At 46.3% G+C, this 15,383-nt stretch overlaps 1 protein-coding gene across 1 annotated transcript; it reads right to left on the reverse strand.

Moving 5' to 3' along the window:
- Positions 1–9,008: 9,008 nt before the first annotated feature.
- LOC119365995 (plasma membrane ATPase-like) lies at positions 9,009–15,377 on the reverse strand. The gene is made up of 15 exons (XM_037631656.1): positions 15,178–15,377; positions 13,676–13,795; positions 13,351–13,587; positions 11,961–12,845; positions 11,745–11,849; positions 11,515–11,659; positions 11,262–11,426; positions 10,950–11,188; positions 10,817–10,849; positions 10,656–10,737; positions 10,394–10,554; positions 10,113–10,286; positions 9,854–10,036; positions 9,570–9,757; positions 9,009–9,474 (listed from the first exon to the last, which is right to left on the reverse strand). The coding sequence occupies exons 1-15, from the start codon at positions 15,217–15,219 to the stop codon at positions 9,378–9,380; spliced, it is 2,856 nt and encodes a 951-aa protein (XP_037487553.1). The 5' UTR covers positions 15,220–15,377; the 3' UTR covers positions 9,009–9,377.
- Between the last annotated feature and the right edge of the window lie 6 nt (positions 15,378–15,383).

Genomic DNA, 15,383 nt, shown 5'->3' on the forward strand with positions numbered 1-15,383 from the left:
CTAACTGAACCCGAGCGATTGCACTAGCTACATTACTCAACCCCGATCGATCCCTTGTTGTTAACTAAACCCGAGTGATTCCTTCGCTACTGCTACTAACTGAAGCCGATCGAAGCTGCCTCTTGATGAACAGTTCCCGGTGGGGGTTGGATGAACATGATCCCGTGGTAGTAGAGGCCGTTGCCGCTGGATGAACAGGACCCCAGTCGAGGAGGTGGGGGTGGATGAACAGTAGCCGGTGGAGGGACCCCGTGGAGGGCTGGTTGAACAGGACCCCGTAGAGGACTAGTTGAATAGTAGTCGGTGGAGGCTGGATGAACAGGACCCCGCGGAGGGCTGGATAAACAGGAGCCAGTGGAGGCTAGATGAACAGGACCTCGTGGATGAACAGTAGCTGGTGGAGGCTGGAGGAAGTCGATGGTGGATGAACAGTAGTAGGTGAAGGCTAGAGGAAGTCGACGGTGGATGAACAGTAGCCCGTGGAGTCCCGTTTTGCGGTACGCCACACCCCTCCCGATGAACAGGACCCCCGTTTCGACTGTCAGGTGGGTCCCCGCTATCAGGTGGAGGAATAATTATTTTACGCGTAATAAGGTTGCACTTCCTTTCTGCGGCCGTGGACCCAGCTATCAGCCTCTCCACGTACAGTCCTCTTCCGATGGAAGTCGTTTCTTGACCATGTTGACCACGCCGCACCGAGAGCACAAAGGCGGTGGACGATGGCGAGGCCTGGAAGGGGATGACGCGGAGCCGGGGAAGACGCGGCAGTGGATGCCCATGCAGAGAGGAGTACGAGGGTTGACTTGTTCGGCTGCGGTGTGGGGCTGCCATCACCGCAGAATAACACGGGTTGTGGGTAAGTAAAAAGTAGAGGGATGGCTTGCCCAGTGGTGGGAGTAGGATGGGGCGGTGAGGCCTGTGCGGCAGCACAGCCGGCCACTGGAGGCAGGAGCAGGCGGTCTCGCTAGAGCTGGTTTGGGCAGCTGATGCAAGAAGAGCAGCGATTGAAGAAACAACAGAACCGTTTGATTAAAATCCAACGGTCGCCGCTACTAGAATCGTTTGTTGACTAAGTTGACAAAGCCCTGCGTGCCCGTCAACTTAGTAGGCCCACAGGTCAGTCTTCGAACCGGTGTGCCCCAGATGTCAGTGGGAGGAATCATTTTTTCACGTAATAAGGAGGCAGTTGCTTGCGTGTGGCCATGGACCATGAGGGTACTTACTGTCAGCCTCTCCAAGTACATCCCTATTCCGATGGCTGTCGTTTGTTGAATGTTGAGCACGCCCGCCTAGAGCACCAATGAGGTGGACGACGGTGAGGCCTAGGAATGGAATGACCCGGAGTCGGCGAAGACACAAGAGTGGATGCCCATGCTGAGGGGAGTATGATGGTTGACTAGTTTGGCTGCGGCGTGAGGTTGCCATCACCGGAGAATAACAGGAGGTGCGGGTGGGTACAAGGATGGCCAGGCCAACGAAGGGAGTAGGGTGGGCCGGTGAAGCTTGTGCGGCATCATAGCCGGCCACACGAGGAGGGAGCAGGCAGTCCCGTCGGCACTGGTTTAGGCGGCTGGAGCAGAAAGATCAAAGATTGAAGAAGCACGTCGGCCGTTGGATGGACATCCAACAGTCACTGCTGCTATAATCCTATGTTGACTGACAAAGCCTTGCGTAAACAAGTTAGCCTCCAAATATGTGGCGTGTACAACCCATTTGCTATTATTTTTATAATTTACTGCCCATTTGCTAATTCATATGGAATTTATTGCAGCCCATTTTCCATTTTTTTTAAATTGCTGCCCATTTTCTCGTCAGTGCCAGGGTTAAAAATTTAAACTACAAGATGTGCGAAATTCTAAAAATTCGCATACTTTTGCTGGGGAATAAAATATTCTTAATTCAAAAATTAGTAGCCATATTAAAACAAATTTAAAAATAAAGTAGTAATATGTCATGTTAAAATGCAATGAAATATAAAATATCAGTGAAGAACAAAAACAAAAAAAGAAACTAATTTCCCATTTGCTATATTTTTTTGGAATTTGCAACCCATTTCATATTACTTTTAAGATAATACTACCCATACTTTTTGGCCAGGCCAGAATGCATCGCTCCTTGTCTTGAAAGATTTGTAGCCCAGTAAGTCAAAGAAAACAAATAGGCCTAGCTTGTGTATTCTTCAAGAAGAAATAGTGGGCTACCTAATTTCTCAAAGAAAAAACTGCTAGGCTGGTCATGTTGTTAGACGGGCCACAGAGACTGCACAACCCAGTTTATAGCCTGCTCCTCCGAAAAAATCCTCAAAAAAAGTTGTGCAATTCTGTCATTAATTGACTATACGTTGTCAATGATGTGGGTCCCAAATATCAGCCGGGTGGATTAGAGTAAAAAACGAGGGGTGCATCTGAGTAGTAAAAGAGACGCTTGCTTGTGTTCGGGAGTGGACCTGGTGGGTTCGTACTATCATACTCACAACTAAAGTCCTCTCCCGATTCACTATGTTGATAGGACTGGACGGCGGCGCCGCGGCGAGCGCACCAAGGCGGGGGATAAAGTGGTGTCGCCAATGTGTTGGGCTGGGTTGGGCATTCTTATCGTAAAATAATAATGGACTGGAACTATTTACGACGTTGACTACGATTTGCATGGGTCCGCTGGTTGCAGGAAGAAAAATGGTGGGAGAAAAAAGATTGGTCGTTATCTTTGTCTAAGAATAATATTGACTGAATGTAATGACACTCTCATAGGAAATAGTATCCTCCTGTTAAAATTTGACTTTTCAAATCGTGAATTTAAAGAAATGGTGCATGAGCATTTAGCTTTATTTATTTATTTACTCATTTATGTTTTAGGGGACCATGAGCATGTACCTGGGTCGGATTCATGTGAGAGCCTCCCATCTAGTTAATTATGGGCTACTCTATTGGTCATTCATGAGTGGGCTGCATGTTATCGACAAGTGAAAAATATGTTGCGTACCAAAAATAATATGCGCTACATACGGTACGGGGCACTAAAGGATCAGACCATGCAACGACATCCAAAACATTGTGTTTGTCATTCCAACAACACATTTATTCAATCAACGGACAAAATATACTACTGATTATACATTAAAAACAGCCGAATCAGCAACCAAGGCTTGGGGTGCAACAGAAGCAGTAAGCAGGCCAGAAGAGTAAAGACACAGTTCTCTTTTTCAAACCAAATATCAGCCATCATTACAAAAGGGCTATCAAAAAAGAACAAGTATATGCATCAAACTAAATAAAGATCTTACTCCACTTTTCAAATCGATAATTTTTTTCATTTTCTGATGAAATTTTTTCACATTCAATGGATTATTTTCAAATTGGATAAAAAATTTAAAAAGTTCATAAATTGAAAAAAATCATCGAATTGGAAAAAAGTTCATAAATTTGAAAAAAAGTTCATTGGATTTGAAAAAAAGATCATCACATTTAGAAAAAAAATCATCAATTTTGAAAACAAAATCATCAAACTTGAAAAAAGTTTGTCAAATTTGATAAAAAAAAGTTCATCAAAAATTGAAAAAAGTTCATCAAATATAAAAGTATTTCATCAAATTGAAAAACGTTCATGGAATTTGAAATATTTCATGAAATTAGAAAAAACTTCATCCAATTTGAAAAAAGTTGATCGATGCTTAAAACATTTCATCATTTTTTTATAAAAACGCAAAAATGGAAAACCATCGATTTAAAATAAAGGGAAAAAACCCAAATAAAAACTGCCACGGAAATGACGACGAACCGGAAAAAATCCATTTTATGAAGCTTCTGGAAGCTTCCCAAAATCAGAGGATTCCCGCGACTGAAAATAAAACAAATAAGCTATAAATCACTAGTTGGGCGCGGTGGTTGCTAGCCTTGGAGATGATAGAAGCGATCGTGAGTTCGACTCCTGCAGCGCGCATAATTTTTGAACCTTTTTATGGGATAAACAGAACATATATGGACCGGCCCAGCTCGCCATCAATGGGCGTGCGCTGCAGGCGCCCGTTTGTGAACCGGCGCTTAAGCGCCAAATAGGATTCATCGGCGCTTTTAGCGCCACCAAACGAAACCGGCGCTCACGCCCATCTATGCTCCGTGCTAACACGAGTTGGTTTTGTTAGACAAAAAAAACCCGTTTTGTTCGATAAAAATTGTGGTCCTGTGAGGATTCGAGCTACCGCCGTTTAGGTCCGGCGCATGTTGCCTACCCAGTAGAGCTACTAAGAGCTATTGAATGTTACATTACAAAACAATTAAACGTTGCTGCACTATTTCTTGCGCATACATTTCAAAAGAAAAAAAAAGTGATTTTTTTGAAAAAAAACGACCAAAATATTAATACAATCACTACTTGGAAAGAAGTTCATGTATTCAAAACAATTTATGAATTAGGAAAAAGTTCATCTATTCTTAGAAAAAGTTCACAAAATTTCAAAAAAAATCGTTGATTTTGAGAAAATGTTCATCGATTTTCAAAAAAGTTCATTTATTTTGCCAAAAAAGTTCATCAAATTTTGAAAGAAGATCACCGATTTTCAAAAAAGTTCGTTGATTTTGAAAAAAAAGTTCATTCGAATTTTGGAAAGAAGTTCACCGACTTTCAAAAAAGTTCATCGATTTTGAAAAAGGTTCACAGTCTTCAAAAAAAGTTTATCGAACTTGAGAAAAAGTTCATTGAATTCCAAAAAAGAACACAAAATTTGAAAAAAGGTCATCTAATTTGAAAAAAGTTCATCGAATTTAAAAAATAATTCACCAATTTGAAAAAAAGTTCATAAAATCTGGTGACCTTTTTATATCAAATTTGAAAAAATAAAAAGATGAAAGAAAACAGGAAAAGGAAAAGAATAAATAAAAGAAGAAAGAAGAAGTAAAAAGGAAAAAGGAAAAGGAAAAGGAAAAAAATAAAGAATAGAAGAAACAAGAAGCTGGGGATTATCGCTGATCTCAACTAGCTCGTGTGGTTACCGAGTGGTGCGTTGTACCTCGGCGGCTCGAGATCGAATTCTTCTCAATGCCTATTTATTGCAGCAGTTTACAAAGGAAAAAATGAACATGGGTTGGCCAATCGGGGAGGGGGTCGTGTGCGCCGTGTACCATTCACACTATAATGGGCGCTACGAGTGCCGGTTAGGATTTTCCCGGCGAATCCTATTTGGCGCTTAAGCGCCCGATCATAAACAGGCGCTTGTAGCGCACGCCCACCGCTGGCGAGATGGGCCGGTAAGAAGGTTCAAAAATGATGCACGTTGTAATCTCCAAGGCTAGCAACCACCGCACCCAACTAGTGATTTATAGCTTATTTGTTTTATTTCTTCTCTTCACTCGTAGGAATCCTCCGGTTTTGGGAAGCTTCCAGAAACTTCCCAAACTGGATTTTTTCCCAGTTCCTCACCATTTCTGGGGCAGTTTTTATTTGGGTTTTTTCCCTTTTTTTAAATTGATGGTTTTTCCATTGATGATTTTTTTTCAACATCGATCAACCTTTTCCAAATAGGATGAAGTTTTTTTTTATTTCATGAACTATTTCAAATTCGATGAACTTTTTAAAATTTGGTGAACTATTTTTATATCCGATGAACTTTTTCAATTATTGATGAATTGTTTTATCATATTTGATGAACATTTTTTCCAAATCGGTGAACTATTTTTTAAATTCGATGAACTTTTTTCAACTTAGATGACCTTTTCAAATTTGGTGTTATTTTTTGGAATTCGATGAACTTTTTCTGAAGTTCGATAAACTTTTGAAGTTTGTGAACCTTTTTCAAAATCGATGAACTTTTTTGGAAGTCAGTGAACTTCTTTTCAAAATCAATAATCTTATTTGAAAATTGGTGAACTTCTTTTAAAACTTCGGTGAACTTTTTTTCAAAATCAATGAAATTTTTTGAAAATCAATGAACTTTTTCTCAAAATCAACGATTTTTTTGAAATTTTGTGAACCTTTTCTAAAAATAGATAAACTTTTTCCTAATTCATAAATTGTTTTGAATACATGAACTTCATTCAAAGTCGTGATTGTTTTAATATTTTGTTCGGTTTTTTTTCCAAAAAAATCACGTTTTTTCTGAAATGTATGTGCAAGAAATAGTGCAGCAACGTTTTAATTGTTTTGTAATGTAACATCCAGTAGCTCTACTGGTTAGGCAACATACGCAGGACCTTAAATGTTAGCACGGCAGCTTAGATGGGCAGGAGCGCCGGTTTCGTTTGGCGGCGCTAAAAGCGCCAGTTAGGAGCTCCCGATTCGCCCTTATTGCTAGATATACTCAGGTAGAATTTAACCTTGAGCCGAAGCACCGGATGGGCCGGCCAATTATTGCGTGGGTGCCTTCGGCCTATTTTGCCTCTATTAGGCAGAGAATAGATGATACTAGGAAATCTCAGATGTTGGCCCATTCTACTGCTCCGGCGAGAGTGTTTGGTTTGGGCCATACAGCCTATTTTCCAGCAGAATAAAGTTGCGGCTCTTCCAAATTGGTGTCAGTTCCAGTTGGTCTTCTTTGTTTGTCTCCAAAAAATAAAAGTGGTCTTCTTTGTTCAGTAATTAGTTTGCGCAGAACGATAGATGTGGACTATGCTAAAGTTTCCCACATCAGTTGCTCCATTTTGGTGTGGACTAGGCTGATGTTAGCTATCTGCCTCAGGGTACTGGATAGTAAGCTCATAGTACTAGCGTAAGATTTTTACCCAGTAATTAGGTGCGCAGAACGACACACGGCGCTCGAGCTCGCCCTTTACTATTTTCTGCACTTTTTGCTCATCTCAAAAGGTAGACATTTTTCTGCCCTCAGCAACGGAGGAGAAGGGCAAAACACCGATATTTCCATGCAACAATTCTTCCTGATCAATCCCAAACGCAGATAGGAACAACACACCCCTGTTGGATTCCTGCTTTGGAATCGCGAGCAGGCTGTGTTCCTGTCCGTGTCCGGTCGTATTCGTATATATCCCCGTAGTCGTAGCTAGCCTCTACTCCACACACAGAGGCGACGCGAACCTTCTCACGTACACATCGTCCACCATTCACCCAAGAACCGGCATCACCGGCCGCCGGCACTACCAGCCAAGACGAAGCTTGGCCGCGACGCCGGACGGGAAGGAGATGCCCGGTCGCCGGAGCTCGTCCAGTCGCTTAATCAAACCAAGATGATGCCGATCTGGACCTAGCCAACATGTCCCTGTCTCCCCCGCCTGCACTGGCCGGACAGTTGCAATAATGCACACTTGCTTTCGCTTAATCTGATCTGAAGAACCAGCCATCATTCCCAGCTAGCACCCCTACCCGCATCTCCTGATCAGTAGAGTTCTATCTTATCCTGCGTGCGCACGGACGCGGCTACGGCTGCCCCCTCTTTTAAGCTCCTCCGGTCACCTCATCAAAAGGGCGACACCCCATCAGGAAAATCTTAACAATGTTAGCACCGTTGTGTGCACGCACTCACTCAATCACGCTTTTGCCAAAAGAAAGGACTCGGGTTCACGAGAGCTGATCTGGTCTGGTGGTTAGTCGGTCGTGACGCCAACGCCGTCCGTCCTAGCGACGTGTCGTGACGGTCACGAGGTCGTTGTGTCGTTCACTGACCGGAGAGCAGAGTGGCGACTAAACACACACCGTTGGCAAAGCAAACGACTTAACGACACCTGGTCTGCCAGGGACGTGAACCCGCACTCCACGCCATGGACCGGCGGGCCATCTTGCGGTGCGAACTTGCAAAGGACACGGGGATGGCGCCATGGCGGTGACAGGACGGGACGGGCGAGGTGACCGGCACCGGCAGGCCATCTTTTCTCACTCGGTGTAGCAGCGGCAAAGCGGAAAGCGATCGGACGGCACAGGCAGAGTAACGGGAACAGGATGATGTGATGATTGGGGGGACGCGACAGGCCCGTGTGGTGCGCGCGGGCGCGCAATAATACGATGCGTGCGTGACCGGCCACTTTGGGCCAGCCCAGCCACTGCACCGCGGGAGCAACAGAAACGGGATCGGGAATCCGACTTTTTCTGGGGGTGGGGGGGCGCAGCCTGTACCTAGGGGGGAGGATGGGGAGACGATCGATATGATGCCCGCGCCTACCGCCAAGGACAGACGGACAGCAGCGACGCGCACTATCGGTGGCGAGCGATCGAGGGGAGGATATCGTATCGGGATACGATGGGAACCCGACGGCCGCACCCGCCACACGCCCCCGGGGAGGCGGCTGGGACGTCGCTGTTTGTACTGCCAGAGTGCACCGCTTGCTGCCATGCTCTGCTGCTGCACGCGTGCGCCGCGGTCTCTGAAGAGACCGGAGACCGAGGACTACGGCTCGGGGGCCGCTGCTTCTCAGCCGGCGCCGGCCGGTGTACGGACGCCGTGGAGCGCCTGCCACGTACGCGCGCGCATGCTCTTTGATAGACGTCGTGCGGGTACGGCGATCGGACTTTGGATCCGGTTCCGAAAGCGAGCGGGGAAAGACAACGAAAGTGTGGGAATGGCGACCGTGGGTGCAGTGAACAGGTTCGACCCTATCTCTCTTTGTGAAGTGGTGGTGGGTCGGATTCGTCCTCGGAAAGATTCTCCTCCATTGGGATGTAGAGAGTACTGTATTGTGTATAAAATTGTGTGGAGGAGGGCAGCAGGAAGAGCTTTCTGTGCTGTGAAGAATAGTCGGTATTATTGCTTCCAAGCATTTTGTGAGGATGACGGGGCGGCGGCTAACTCGCCTTGCAAGGAACAATTTATCTACAGCTTGCTTTTCGCCCGCTTTGTTCGGGGGATGAGATGGAATTCGTACCGCTGTCCTCGTCTGGCGTATAGAATCACCAAGTATGATTGGCGCACCACAACCAGCTACGCTTATTTACACAATTACTCCCTCCGTGTAGCTAACCACATATAAACATTTCAATCGTAAGCTCATGCCAAATTGTGCTTGTAAATATGTACTCCTAGTGCGGTAGAAAAAACACTTTGAAACTCCATTGCAGAAAAGCCAGCTATGATATTTATAGACGAGAATTGTCTTTGTATAAACCCAAGTGAAGGGATAGCAAGCATGGGGCAGAAAATTTGCAGTGATTATTTCTCGTCTTGCTTCCGCAAGATCACCGACTAGTTAGGGGAAACTGGGTAAAACGCGAAAACGATTACAACCACGCCGTGCTCCAAACACGGTATAACTCCACTAGAACATTAAAACCTCTCTAGAAGACGGACAACCGAAACCATATATTTGGTAGCACTTTACAACTAGGGGCTGGTCAGATCAGCCATGTTTGTTTCATTCATTCACCGGAAAAATCTTAAAGCGGAGCTCCATTCCAATCTCGCTCCAATACGGATGTCATGTTTGTTGGTTCAATGTCGAATTTCCTCACACGGTGTAGTTCTGGTTGATGGTGTCGATGTCAAGGCCCTTGAGCTTCACCACGGATTCAACGTGGCCCTTGAGTGTGTTGAGCTCCCTCAACCTGCAGATAATCATCAGGAAAAAGGGCATTAGCAATCAACGACTAGCCTGACTCGTCTGATCTATTACCAATTTGGAAGCACAAAGATAATATACCTTGCAATCTCAGCTCTTCTCTTTGCTTGCTCAGCGATCTCAGAGAGCTCACGGTAGCTGCTCTTGTCGTTGAACAGTGTGTGGGAGGCCGGCTCGGGTGCTTGAAGGCCATGGAGTGTTCTCTGTGCAGTAGCCCATTGTGCTTCCCTCTCCCCTTTGCCGTAGTTCTCTTTGGTGGTGAAAGCAGTCTGCACAACAAGGATCAGAGGGTCATCATTTGCTCCAGGATGTACGTGTACCTAAAAATAAAGGTGCTGACACAGAGATATGGTTCGACTTGGTACCTTGTTCTGCAGGAGGTTGTCCCAGGCCCTTCCACTCAGCACAAATCGGATGAAGAACTTGAAAATGTCAAGTGGGAAGTAGAACACAATGCTGAAGAGCCAGATAACACCAGCCCAGCCCCACCCGATTCCCTTGATCCTTGCAAACTCCCAGTTGGCATAGACAGCGATGAGTGTTGCAACCTGCATCAAGAAGGTTCAGCTAAGGATTCGATTGTCCTGAATTTCTTTCTTTGCAGATAAACTGTTCTTCACGTACCAATTGTGCAAGAAGGAAGGCGGTAACCAAGAGGAAACCAGGGCGCTCAACAAAGGACCAGCTACGTGAACGAGTCACGAATATAAGAGCCTGGCTCACAATACTGACTTGGAGGTACAGTGCAGACATCATCTCAAACTCGCTGTCCCTGATTGACCTGACACCGAATTTGTTCTGCACAAAGAAATTTAAGTCAGAAAGAACATCCCACTGAAATTTACCTACCAGAAGTTTAGATGCAAAGATACGCTGATATTTTTCAAAGAAATTTGAAAACTCACTGTGAAGAAGTCTGTCTTGTGGATAACCCAGAAGAAGACGACAGTCATCAGGGCAAGGTAGGTTCCGAGCACAACACCAGTGGCGAAGATTTCATTGAGCTTCCAGCTGTCGGGCAAGGGAGATGGCTTAACTCTGTCCTTGGATATTGTCATGATAGTACCTGCAATTTTCATATAAATGTGAGAAGTGATGCTCACATACATACCATCATTGGCCGTAGTACCTGCATCGGCTACTAATGGACAACAAAAGAATACATACCATCATTGAGGATGGCAATGATAAGGACCATGAAGGGGGCGAAATCAAATTTCCAGATCAAGGCAATAAGCATAAAGCCAAGCTGCAAAATGGAAGTGATATTAATTTGGAGAAATATGAAGTGCATATCAGTGGGGCAGAAATATCGCTGAGGTACTTACCACAATACGGATGGTGATGGAAACTGCATAGATCTGGCATAACACATGACAGAAAAAGAGCATTGAGTCTGAATGTGATGTGATCATCTGTTTAGAAGGTTACTAATTATCAACTTTGAAAGAAAAAACTCACCGTGTAGTTCTTCATCCTCTGGAAAATGCACCTGCTGGTCAGGACAGCACTGATAATGACACTGAGACCTGGCTCGGTAAGCACAATGTCGGAAGCACTTCGAGCAGCATCTGTAGCATCATCGACAGCAATACCAATGTCGGCCTTCTTAAGAGCAGGAGCATCATTGACACCATCTCCAGTCATACCAACGATGTGCTTCTTCTCTTGCAGCCTCTTCACAATCTCATACTTGTGCTCTGCATAACGCAAACCAGGTTAACAAAATGCATCATTGCATAACCAAACAGATAAGCATGCAATGGAGCATACCAGGGAAGACTCCGGCAAATCCATCAGCCTTCTCAATCAGCTCATCAACAGGAAGTGACTCAAGTGAACCATCCTTGCTTTGGCCAAGCAATGCAGAAGAAGGATACATGTTTGTGCCCATCCCAAGCCTCCTACCAGTCTCCTTTCCAATAGCAAGTTGGTCACCTGAAATAAATCACATAACTATGTTTAGCTAAATTTGCACCAAACATGCAAAATTCTAAGCAAGAAATTTGTATGACAGTGTATGTACCTGTGATCATCTTGACGTTGACACCAAGAACAAGTGCCTTGCGGATGGTCTCAGCACTGTCATGCCTTGGGGGATCAAACAGGGGCAACAGACCAATGAATTGCCATGGTCCACCAGGAGAATCCTTGGATTTCTCGGGTACTTCCTGTGATAGTCTCACTAGGCATTAGAAATTGACTCCCCAGCCACTACAGCCGAAATAGCATTTTTAGTATTAGAAGTTAAGGTACCTGTCTTGCAACAGCAAGCGAACGAAGCCCACGCTCAGCGTACTTCTCAATCACAGAGTGCACCTTTCTCTTCACATCCTCCTTGCAGTTGCACAGGGTAATAATCTGTTCCAAGTTTCATACCAAGTCTTCATTAGTCACGTTAAAGAACAATGTAATTAACTAAAATGTCAAACATGTAATGAAGCATCGCTGCACTTCTATAGTTTTACCAACCTGCTCAGGAGCACCCTTGCTGGCACGGTGCCAGTTACCCTCAGCATCGATGTAAGTCAGAGCAGTCCTCTTGTCAGTAGGGTTGAATGGCAAGAAGTGCACTTCCCTGATGCCAGCTCTTGCCTCCTTAGGATCAGCAAGCATACCAACCATGCAAGCATCAATGGCATCCTGGTTTTCAACCCTTGAAGCCCTTGCAGCCAACAACAGCACATGTTCTTTGTCGACACCTTTCGCAAACACCTCAACCAGGTTCTTGTCAACACTGAGCTTGTTAAGGGTGAGTGTGCCAGTCTTATCACTGCAAAGCACATCCATGCCAGCCAACTCTTCAATGGCAGTCATCCTCTTGGTGATAGCACCCTGCTGGGACAACTTGTGAGAACCAATGGCCATGGTGACCGACAAAACTGTAGGCATGGCAATCGGAATACCACCGATCAACAGGACCAACAGGTTCTCAATACCGGCACGGTACTTGCGGCGCTGGATCGGGAACATGACGATGATCTCAATGACGATTCCCACTGCGATCGAAACGATGCAGAAGTTTCCGATTGCAGTGAGGACCTGCTGGAAGTGCCCAACTTGGTTGGTGCTGTCAACGAGATGAGCAGCCTTGCCAAAGAAAGTGTGTACTCCAGTGGCAATGACCACAGCCTCAATCTCACCCTGCTTGCACGTTGATCCAGAAAAGACCTCATCCCCAGGGTTCTTGGTCACAGGGAGAGACTCTCCTGTAAGTCCAGACTGATCAATCTTCAAAGGATCACCCTCGAGGAGACGAGCATCAGCAGGGACGATGTCACCGAGCTTGATGCTGACAATGTCACCAGGAACCAAGATTGAAGCCTCCTGCTCGCCCCATCGACCATCCCTAAGCACCTGGAATAAGCAACAGTAATTCATGTTACAAAAAGAATGGGCAAACAAACAAACAGAACTCAATTAAAAAAGCTGGAGCTTGACTATCAGTTCCAGAACAAAAGTACTATACAGTTATAGTAATTATGTCCAAATAAATTGCAATTGCTAATCCAGGTTCAACAAACAATTTAAATTTTTCTTTCATGATGGTGGAATTTGATACATTCAAAACTTACTTCTACTCCCTCCGTTCCTAAATGTAAGTCTTTGTAGAGATTCCACTATAAACCGCATACGGATGTATATAGATGCATTTTAAGTTTAGATTCATTCGTTCTGCTCCGTATGTAGTCTACCTAGTAGAATCTCTACAAAGACTTATATTTAGGAACGGAGGGAGTACATCATAGTTGAAAGCGGGAACTAGAAAAGTATAATGGAAGCAGACCAATAGAATATCATGGCTACTGTACTATGGAAAAAAATTGCAACCTAACAGGACAGCATTCTGTGCCAGGCTCACCTTTGTCTTGGGTGCAAGGTTGGCCATGAGCGCAGCAGCAGCGTTGCCGGCGTTGTTCTCTTCAATGAAGGAGATGGTGGAGTTGATGACCAGGAGAACGATGATTCCGACGAAATCCTGCCAATCCGGGGGCTTCCCACCACCGTTGGCCAGCGCGATGGCCATGATGGCAGCCATCTCCATGACCCAGGACAGCGGATTCCACATGAATCCCAGGAACTTGAGGACTTTGCTCTCCTGCAAATCGAGACCCACAAGGAAGCAATTGAGACAAGGCAAGAAAACAGGCACCAAACTTGCATCAGAAACCAGTAGTGGCGCTCACCTTCTTCTCTTCGAGCTTGTTGAGACCAAAGATTTCAACACGCTGCGCCCCCTCATCGGAGGTGAGCCCCTGGCGCGTGCATTTCAGCTGCTCGAACACCTCCTCGATGGGGATGTTCTCCTGCAAATAGAAACACAAGCGAAACAAACCATTGATGAGAAACCAAGATCATGCGATGATTTGAGGTGTGACCCCACTCAGTCAGCGACAGCTAGAACAGACAAATCAAACAGCAAACACAGCTCGTTGTACAGAACAGTAGCTACCCCGTCGTGGGCCCCACGGGCCAGCCTCTACCAGACAAAGCTGGGGTCAGAACATCCGAAGAGGGAAGAGTCCAAGCGGGCATCCATCAACGAAGGAGGCGTGGGGCCAATGATTGGGACCCGTACGGCCGTCTGATCTCGATCAGACGGCTCAAGCCGGCCAAGGACAGGGTGTCCTGGACCGTACGCGCCTGGCCGGGTGCGTACTTTTCCCCACGGACCCACGTGCCAGGAGGCTGCCTCGAGATGCGTGCGGCCAAGATGCGCACCCCGTTCCGCGTCTGAAGGCGAAAAAACAATAGGATAAGCGAGAGCGAGCGACGGCTCCGCTTCTGGATTGGGGTGCGCGCTTCGGTCAACAAAGATAGAAAAACGAAAAGGCAACGGCTCGAACGCACGGATTTCTCCGTGCTTTGTGGTGGTTGGCCACTAATCCGGCGCCGCGTGATCAGGGAGTCCGGCCCGTGCTTAACTATCTTTTGACTTCAAGCCCCAATCCGTACTCCCATCCCACTAATCCCACTAAAACTACTCGAAAATCTCCATTTATTCTTAGCATTTTTAGTAGTCATTTATTTGTGGACGGAATAAAAACTGGGGAAGAAATTATGCGCAGATCTAAGATTCGGTGCTCGTATCCCGCTCGTATCACGTATTAAATACGGCAGACTGAAACAGCTGGGTAGGATCCAAAAATTCCTCCGCCGAACAACAGCGGCCGGGCTGCATGCCCTGTACGTTTCGGCGCGGCAGCAGCAGCAGCAGCACAGCGGGAGCAAATCAGAGGAAGAAACATGGGGGTGTCTGCGCTACATGGCCATAGACAGCTGGCCCTCTCCATCATTGAAGAGCCGCTGAGCACGCTCACATGGCGAGATACAGCCTCGCATGGAAAGTTTACTTTCAAGGAAATCCTTTAATTCCTTTTCGTTTCACAAAAAAAGTAACCAGTTAAACTTTTCGTGAATGGAAAAATTAAAAGCTACGCGGATTTCTTCCGAAGCTTTCGCCGCTGGTAATAATAATTCCCCAAAAAGAGAAGAACAGCAGGTGAAACGACCGGCAGATGAATCTATCCTACCACAGTTCGTGCGACTCTTGACCCGTGTGTCGAGAGATCGAAGCAGCAGGGGACAGCAGTTCGAAACGAGCACCGCATGTGTAGAGCGTGAACCAAGCATCACGGCGAGAGACGGGGCATCGGAAGAGAAGGGGGGGAGCGGGAGCGGTTCTCACCAGATCGACGGCCTCGTTCCTGATCTCCTCGAGCCCGCCCATGGCTGGCGGCGGGTGGTGGTCGGGCGCCGGACCAGCACGGGAAGAGAGCAGGCGGAGTCCACAGGCGAACCCCGAGGCCCAACTCTAGCACGCACCAACGCGGGAGGCCGCGCTGGCTGCTGCTCTCTCCTCCGCTCCGGAGAAGGGAGGGAGGGAGGGGGGAG

The sequence above is a fragment of the Triticum dicoccoides genome, chromosome 2B, assembly GCF_002162155.2.
Source record: "Triticum dicoccoides isolate Atlit2015 ecotype Zavitan chromosome 2B, WEW_v2.0, whole genome shotgun sequence".
NCBI lineage: Eukaryota > Viridiplantae > Streptophyta > Magnoliopsida > Poales > Poaceae > Triticum > Triticum dicoccoides.